At 47.9% G+C, this 9,291-nt stretch overlaps 1 protein-coding gene across 3 annotated transcripts; it reads right to left on the reverse strand.

The window, feature by feature from the left end:
* Positions 1–1,555: 1,555 nt before the first annotated feature.
* On the reverse strand, positions 1,556–8,483 carry LOC148525684 (uncharacterized). Of its 3 annotated transcripts, none has more exons than XM_088470584.1 (2): positions 8,298–8,483; positions 1,556–3,663 (listed from the first exon to the last, which is right to left on the reverse strand). In XM_088470584.1, exon 2 carries the CDS (start codon positions 3,503–3,505, stop codon positions 2,567–2,569), a length of 939 nt encoding a protein of 312 aa, XP_088326710.1. In that variant the 5' UTR covers positions 3,506–3,663; positions 8,298–8,483; the 3' UTR covers positions 1,556–2,566. The 3 variants fall into 3 exon arrangements, with proteins under 3 accessions (XP_088326710.1, XP_088326711.1, XP_088326712.1); XM_088470585.1 differs by lacking the exon at positions 8,298–8,483 and adding an exon at positions 6,595–6,778; XM_088470586.1 differs by lacking the exon at positions 8,298–8,483 and adding an exon at positions 5,884–6,089.
* Between the last annotated feature and the right edge of the window lie 808 nt (positions 8,484–9,291).

Genomic DNA, 9,291 nt, shown 5'->3' on the forward strand with positions numbered 1-9,291 from the left:
CTTTTGCATATCTGGTTGTTTTGCCATTCTCTGTCTGTACCCTCCTTCAGACAGAAGAGCAAATTACCGGGTCAAAAATTTCAACCTGGTAATTTGCTGATTTACACGTGTATTTCTTCTGTCTGAAAGGGTCAACCCGGGACTAAATTCCCGTGTCTCCAACCCTGGTAAAATCCTGGGTTGAAGTCGCGGGAGTTTAGACCCGGGATGACCCTTTCAGACAGAAATAGGTCCCGTGTAAATCAGCAAATTACCAGGTTGAAATGTTTAAATCAGTAATCTGGATTTCTGTCTGAAAGGGGTATTAGTTGGATAATGCCTGTTCTCACGACTAAACACCCTGTTTAAGAACGGTCATTCTCCGACCTAACAGCGCGCTGAATTAAATAGCTCCAGGAGCTCACTCCCGGCGCTATTTAATTCGAGTTCAATTGAATCGAGTCCCTGGACTCCATCTACACTCAAACAACCACCTGACCCTCAGACCAACATAGTTGTGTGATTGGCCCATGTAACCCATTAAGCACTTTACCATTGCTATCTGGCAATCTGTGGCCTTAACCTTATGTATGTAACTACTATTTTGCCCTATAGATTGTGAGCAGTGTCGTCTTACCTCTGTCTGTCAATGCGCAATCTTGTATTATTACAGTGTTTTTTTTCCAAATTATAATGCGTGTGGAGCGTGCAGATGCCGTATAGACAAATATTAATAATGTGTACAGGACGGAGGAGAATAAGCAGCAGGACTGGATAAATGTACAGCTCTCCGAACATTATAAGCTGGAATACTCCGGACGTCCAGTGGGTATACATGTATATTAACAGAGTAAATCCAGGGACAGGAAGTGAGGTGATATATATTAGACATGAAATAAAGACACTTGCAGATGAAACACACAATTAAACTTCCTCTTGGAGAGTGATAGGCTCTGGGCTTTAGGGTACAATAACCGTCCTTGAAGAGTTCTTAGAGACTGCGCTTTACGTCAGATGCAATTTTATTGTTTGTGCCACCAAAGGAAAGAGAGAAAACCAAACCAAGATTTAATTGCAATAACTTTATTCCAAAACGAAGACAGTGAAAAATAGACGCTTAGAAACATTACTTCAAACAAGACGGAATTGAAAAAGGAACAAAAAAAATAGAAAAAGCCACTGACGTCTGCTTTTCCCATATCCGCTTTGTAAAGTACGCTTGAAGGAATGGTGGAGTCACAATGTATTAGACATTGGTATCAGTGATACTACCGCCCTTTAGTCTGTCAATCGTTTACACCACACACTAACTGTAAATGGACCAGATCTGAAACAAAAACAATCTACCGGCAAATTCTGGTATCTCTATTCTGGTGCAATGTTCTGGTATCTCTACAGACACGAATTTAAAGTGTATGCAGACACGCACGAGAGGGTTGTTACATCCAATATCTAATCTGAGGAAAACATTCATATAAGACTTCATAAATGACACCCAAAATTCAGGTTTGTGCAGTTACTCCCCCTCCCCCAACTAGCAAAGCCACAGGAGTCCCATTAGCAGGACCCCCCCCCCCCCCCCCCCCCCCGGCGTTCGGGAGAAGCACGATTGCTGCCATCTGCTCCCAGTTAATGCACCTGTGCTCACAGCCCTGTGTATAGCAGCTGTCGATGTCCCCCTATGGCTGTACAGCCCAGCTACCTGCAGGAGGCTACTCTGCAGCGTCAGGTTCCGAGCACAGGAGCATTAACAGGCAGCAGAGATCAGCACAGGGGCGATGTCCGGCCCAAACAGTGAGGCTTTAACGCTGGAGTCTTTCTTTAAAGGTTCAAAATTAGATTACATGTAAAAAGCACATCTGTGCTCACTATAATGCAGCCGAGGGTCAATTCAATTAAGGACGGCGTACCTTGCCGTACATCGCCCTGATATACGGACGTGCGCATATATGCCAATAACTACAGCGCCAAATTCCCTGTGCGCCACTCTCGGTTGCAAAAAAAAAACGAAAAGGTTCTGAAAAATCACATTGTCCCTAACTGAACGGACCCTCTTCGTGCGCTAAATCAATATTAAATCTAACAATTCACTAAGTACTAGCGACATCAATGAGGCATGAGGCACTGACATTAGTTCCTAGTTTATGGATAGGGCTGCATTCTCAGCCTAAGAGACGGCTGCCAGCTGCGCGTTGGTGATGAGTCCACCTTAAATTTGATAACTTGGAAAACTTATTTTGGAGGGGATGGCCACCTAAATTATTCCGGTCCCCAATTTTCTCTCTTAAATAGCAGAAACATAGGCGTTTCCCTGAATTTATCCCATCATTGCTGCCTAGCAGGTGAGAATGGCGTCCGGTCTCTGCAAACCAGAGCGGCAGCTCAGCCAATAGAAAAGCTGCCAGAGGAGTTAACTCCTAGACGCTGCGATAAAGTGAATGACGTTAGGTGGTCATCCCCTTCAAACACGTGGGGGGTTCTTTAAAATTATTTGGATTCTAAATCATGCATAGATTTTATGTGACAGTCTGACTTCCACCTACCAAGCTTTGTCGTCCTAGACACGGCCCATTGCCGCTGCGCAGCTTCATGTCTTATAGCACAGGGAGTGGGGCCCGTACCTTCTGGAATCGAGCCCCGCTTCCTCTAAGGCGAACGTCAGCACCCGGCTGAACTGGAAGTGCGTCAGCAGCGTCCCGTTCTCGTGGATAAAGAGGTTTCGACCGCTCTCCGGCCTGACTTCTAAATATTTCTTCATTCTGGTCACTGGACACAAAAACTTGTCTTCTCTCTTTTTAACCTCTACCCACTGGCTCTTGTTGGAGCGAGACTTCTGCATTTTGCAGAATATAGAATTCCGCTCCATGATCACATCTTTGAAGGCGAGACCCGTCCCTTCTTCCTCCTTGGATCTGGCCACCAGCTCCTCCATGTCGAAAGGGCCGTAGAACGCCAGGGTAAAGGCTGCGCAGAACAGTCTGCTTTCGTTGTTGTCGAAGCAGACTTTCTTAGTGGCGTACAGGACGGAGCTGAGCATTTCGGGTGTCAGGAGCTCCCCGTAGTCGCCGTTGCTCTCCGTCTCCGCTGTGTCCTCCATCTCCTTGTTCCTCCAACTTGTCAGCATTTGCTGTATGATAAACTGCTTGGTGACATCTTTTTTCTCCATCATTTGCAAGCAAAACGAGATCCCGGCCAAAGTGCCCACCACTTTTCCCCGGCTGTAGCCGCTGGCTATAAGGTGTTCAAAGAAGTCCACCATGACCTTCTCTGGCCGGCACCAGCCTTTTTGCCGGGCCGACTTCTTGAACTGTATCCAGGTTTTCCAGGAAGACAGGTATTTCTCCCAAGTCCTAGGTGACAGTATTGAGTTCACAAGGTCCTGGGCTGCTTGGTTACACCCGGGCCTAAAATCCAATGTCCCTTCATCAGATATGGTGACAAATTCTATGTGTCCTCCATGATTCACCTCCCGATCCCTTGACGCTCTGGGGTAAGAACTTGAGGTTGAAGCTTCTGAGGAAGACATGTCCTGGGAATCGCCGGTCAGGGGATTTTAGTGTGTGGAATAACAGGATTCAGGATGAACAGGAACAGTACCAATTGCAGGAATCCCCCACACCCAGCTATTTCACCAATAGCAAGTGCTCCTGGTCCCGAACGATAGGAGGTCCCAGTAGCAGGTCCCTGAAACAAAAAGGACAGAGTGCATTGTCTCCATTAATCTCTTAATGACTAGGAAGCAAATGACAGTGTAAGATTAGACAATGATGCGGATGGCGGCAATGTCACAGGGGCTGATGGATATTGGGAGTTAGGTGTAATCACAGTTTGTCCAAAAAGAAGTTTATAGCAATAGGGTGACTAAATAAACACGCTACGCAGTGAATGTCAGCCATATGTGGGTATAGAGGACTAGGTATGGTCACTATCAGAGAATAATGCATGTGATAGACATGTAATGGGCTATTTACTAACACTGCTAAATGTGCACACAATAAGCCTTTATCCTCCTAGTGTCGGGTCTATAATGAAAGCAGATGTCCGATGGCCATTTATTGGTAAATTTATGGTGTTTGCTGCAGATTTGCACCATTATAGTCAACAATCTTCAGTGTATAATAAATGGAGGGTTATGTGATGATGATGAGGACTACAAGTGCATGGGTACAAGTAAATTACATGAACGGGCAGGACCATGCTGTGATTGGGTGCAGTATGTTTTCTCACCAGCTGTCCTCCTGCCCATATACCGTATCTATCTAATAAAGTCTGCGACATAAAAGGTGTGATGAGAAACTCATCCATGTTTGGCTCCTGTTTAACAGGTAACAATATTCACGTGATTTATGTGAATTTCAGCCAGGTATAAAATTATGTCAGATCCAGCGATGGCGCACTTTGCTAAGGCGGCACCTTCTAAGCGACCACTCGGATGAACATGAATCACTGTCCAGAGCTCTATTCACGCAGCACAGATCAGGCGCGGAATCGGAATGAAACACCGGCAGCACCTGGCAGACAAAAGCAGAGTTCCCGGCAGCGGAAGCCAGACAGCGCTGGAAATCCTGATCGTCGCTAAGGTAAGTATAAACTAACCTAACCCTCCTTAGGGGTGCCTGACCCTAACCCCCCCCCAAGTGCCTAACCCTAACCCCCCCCCCCTTCCCCGCTGCCTAAACCTAAGTCCACCGGGGGGGGGGGGTCTAAACCTAAGGGGGGGTGCCTAACTCTAACCCTCCCTCCCCCTAGCCTAACCCTGTCCCCCCCCAGGTGCCCTAAACCTAACCCCCCCAGCGGCATCCTTTCGATCGGGATGCCAGGCGCCGGTCTCCCGGCGTCGGGGAAATGACAGGCGTCTAGATATAGACGCCGGTCCTTTATCCCACGCCGGGATAAAGCAGTCGGGAAGCCGGCTGTCAGGAATCCGGCAGCTGGCTTCCCGATTGTATACCATCGTGCGCTATGCTATAAGTGTCACAAATGGCTGGTACTGAGGACACAACGTTCTATCACACTATGGGGAGGTGCTTGTTGTGTGACCACTTTTTTTTTTTTTTTTTTTTTAAAGGGCCCAAATGTAATAAGGAAGTTTAATAAAAAATAAATTAATCTTAAGGTGCCCTCATACATAGCGATCTGCACACGATCAGCTGATGTGTACGATTTCCCTTGAAACTCTCCCCGGCAGCTCTGCACGCGATCTGCACGGCAGATCTGACGGTGCGATGTGCGACCAGCGGGGACGTGCATTGCATCGTGATCGGGGACTCATGATTTTCTCACGATTTGGCCATATTTTACACGATCTGTCGTTCCAATGTGTCGGAATCGGCCAGATCGGGTAAAATATCGCTGTGCGTGTGGCCAGCTTAAATATTATGTCATAATTTAACATGGCAAAAATCCCAAACTGGGAAAAGTGTTGTCTACTTAAATGTAGCACCACTGTAATTATGTCCGATGGTTGTAACAATTCGTGTCACATAGCCATACATCACTGCAATATCTTGTACCTGAATACAGCCCTTTGAATGTATTTACTAAAGGTCAATTTTTTTTTAATCTTTCAAAAATCGATTAACATCTATGTTGTGTTCCTGGGGCTAAATCACACATTTACTAATACTTAAAAAAAAATTTAAAAAAATTGTCCGTTAGTAAATGTGTGATTAAGCCCCAGAAACACAACATGGATGTTGGTCGATTTTAAATCAATCTTTAGTAAATATAACCCCTGACCTTTAATACAGAGCATTTCCAGGAAATACACAGCGTAGCTCCACTACAACAGATGCATTATGTATTACAGGTGAGGCCTGGATGCTGCAGCTGTCAGTGGATCACACCCTAAAATTATTTCCTACACACAACTGTCCCCTGAGACTGGCGAGGTGCGTTACTCACATTATTTGCTGCACTGTTGCATCAGGGCAATGGGAGGCCGGCCACGGTACCAGGTGAATTAGCTCCGGATGACCCCTTCAGCATCAGGTTCCGGAGTGAATTCAGAAGGGCGCCTAGAGCGTCCGGAATCTGATGCGTTATACACAATGCAAGCAGATTGTGCCTACAGAATCCTCCAGACAGATGGGGGTACCCCAGGGACCAATGATGTAACAATACAGAAAAATATGTGACCCCCCGGAGCCCTTAACTCCTGCAAGACTGGAAGAATCCCATCAACGATCAGATGTTAAACCTTCACGTCAGGCTGACAACACATTCACGGGTTAAAACTACAGATAACATTATTTCTTAGGTCCCTGATCAATTATATAGAGACCGAAGTGAAGGCAGCTGTGGTTATAAATAGGGCGTCTTCTCCCTTGAAATGAAGGCAGTGTGCCATCGCCATGGAGAAAGTATAAACTTTAAATTAATGTATAAATTGGTGCAAATTTTTTAAGACCGTGAAATAAAATATATTTGGTCCAATTCATTTCATTTAGTACTTATAGAATTTTTTTTTCGTTTATTCATAAAAAAAACATTTATTATGAGTACATGGCAGGGGGTAGGTGGGGGGGGGGGGGGGGGGGGGAGTTAAAGCTAAGCTACATGGGCAATATCCAGTTATGCAATCACACATTGATCAATTGCAGATTTTGTACCTGCCTCCATTGTGATGTCTACAGTGTTTCATGGGACAGGTTAATAAGGATCCCAAAAATAAAAACTAGGTGATTTCAGGCAGGAAATGGTTTCTTAATACAGGTGTTTGTTGCCGACTTGCCGTTGATAAATCTCTTTTGCAATCAACAAAATGCAATCAAGATGAAATACACTGGATCAGAGGTGGAAACCTATTGGAAGTAAATACGCTCAGTAATACGCCTTGCAGTCCAGCGTCAATAGCATATGCGACATAATTTACATTCACAATCAACCAATCACAAGCTGGCTTTCTAGGACCGCGACCGTTATCACAAGCGTGTATTTGCACCCGCCAATAACAGGGCTTGGACCTGCGTAAGCGCGTCTACGTGCAGGCCTACATCTGTTGACAATTAGGCAAATATGCTCTTGCTATACCGGTCATACATTATTCTGGTCCTACATCCCCCGGCCCAGCTCTCTAGGCGCAAGCGGACAATATAACTCCAATCTGCATAGGCCTATGTGTGTGATCCTCTTATCGGGGCATGTGCAGCACCAATTAGTATATATTACACTTCACAAAGTGTCGCACAACTCAGCACGAGCCCCTTTGTACGTTCCCAGGCCTCAGTAACAAAGGGCAATAATGCATTAAACCATAGGAAGCAATACGTATTTAGTTTTAGATCAGGGGTGGGGAACCTTTTTTCTGCCAAGGGCCATTTTGATATATATAACGTTATTTGCGAGCCCGGTGCAGGCCACGCCCCATCCATGTGATGTCACACATGGGCGGGACCAAAATCGTCGGTGATTACAGCAATGCCCGGAGCATCCTGAGATGTGTACGGCCAATACTTGCGCTCCCGCAGACTGTTGTGACATCATCCGGTCGGCCGCGCTGCACGTCCAACCGGACGATGTCGCAAAGCGGTCCCGTTGCAGGTAATGAAGGTTACTGTTCCGTCGTTGATTACCTCGTTCTGACGTGTACCCAGGATCCGATGCATCGGCCCGACATATCGGCTAAGTACACAACGCTCCGCGTGTAGCTAAATTTAGATAATGGAGGTTTGAACCCAAATTAAATGCAGCTTCTGGCTGGGCACGTGGCGATGTACGACGGTCAGCGCAACCTCGGCGTATACGTTCCTGCGCAGCGTTATGGGGGGTGCGAGGATAAACGAGGGAAGACACGTGACTGCAGAGGGCCTTCCGCCACCCTGCCAGGGGCACGATGCGGGCAGCGAGGTCGCCCCGGTCATGTCCGGATGAGGGTTACGGGGTTTGTAACGAACGCACCCATTTTGTCACCATTCCCCCTTCCTGCTATATAAATCACTATATAATGGCAGAATATGGGCCCAGCTGGAGCTGCACACAGGGGCCCATACAGGACCCACCTGATGTACACAGGGGACTATAATAAGGGACAAGGCCCAATTACAGGACATTATAGGACATGATACATAGCAGTGATGGCGGATGGTGGGGACAGGCCCCGCTCCAGAGGCGAATAATAACCATATATATAATACTATAGACGGGACTGTCGTCTGCAGCACCACGGGCAGGACAGATGAGCCCCGCCGCCGGTGGCTGCTGCTGAACCACAAGTCCCAGCCGGCCACGCGGTGTCAGGGCGGCCAGCGAATCCCGGCGGGGCCTAGGCGTGTGTTACGGGCCCTAGCGGACGCTGCCGCCCCATCCTCAGACATTACCTGGCCCTGCGCCCACAGACAGTCCCCCAAATCTCTCCTCTTCCCGCCTTCCAGTTCAACCGGTACCAGTGCGGGCCCGGGCCTCTCTCGCGCAGGGGCTGCTGGGAGTGGTAGTTCGGGCGTCACCCCGGCGGCGTCACTGCTGATGGGGGCGGGGACTACAGCTCCCAGAACCCCCCGCGGCCAGAAGCGAAAGTGACGGTGTCATGGCGCTGCCGCCGCTGCTGCCTCAGATCAGAGTCCATTGCCACAATAATAAACGTATTTCACAATCATCACAGCCCACAGAGTGCCAGCAGGCCCTGCCCCTGTGTTATATCACTGGTGTGCCTGGAAAATGCTAAATATACCTCCCCTACTGTATATATTGGGTGTGGATTAACAGACAGTAAAAAGGTCGACAGTGTCTAGATAGACACAAGATGTTAGACAGTCAATAGGTCAACAGGGACAAAAATGTCGACACACTAAATGTTGACGTAATATGGTCGATATAGCCAAAAAATGTCGACATGAAAATGACCGACACAGCAGAGAAATCGTCGACATTATTTTTCGTTTTTAGCCCTAATCTTCGCCCTAACCATCCCTCCTGGTGCCTAACCCTAACCATCCCTCCTGGTGCCTAACCCTAACCATCCCTCCTGGTGCCTAACCCTAACCATCCCTCCTGGTGCCTAACCCTAACCATCCCTCCTGGTGCCTAACCCTAGCCGTCGAGGTAGGTGGCTGACCCTAACCATCCCTCCTGGTGCCTAACCCTAACCATCCCTCCTGGTGCCTAACCCTAACCATCCCTCCTGGTGCCTAACCCTAGCCGTCGAGGTAGGTGGCTGACCCTAACCATCCCTCCTGGTGCCTAACCCTAACCATCCCTCCTGGTGCCTAACCCTAACCATCCCTCCTGGTGCCTAACCCTAACCATCCCTCCTGGTGCCTGACCCTAACTATCCCTCCTGGTGCCTAACCCTAGCCATCGGGGTAGGTGCCTGAC

Source organism: Taudactylus pleione, unplaced genomic scaffold, assembly GCF_031769625.1.
Source record: "Taudactylus pleione unplaced genomic scaffold, aTauple2 ptg000101l, whole genome shotgun sequence".
NCBI lineage: Eukaryota > Metazoa > Chordata > Amphibia > Anura > Myobatrachidae > Taudactylus > Taudactylus pleione.

Coding starts and splice junctions, on each gene's coding strand:
- LOC148525684 (XM_088470584.1), bottom strand. CDS start 3,505: ATGTCTTCCTCAGAAGCTTCAACCTCAAGTTCTTACCCCAGAGCGTCA.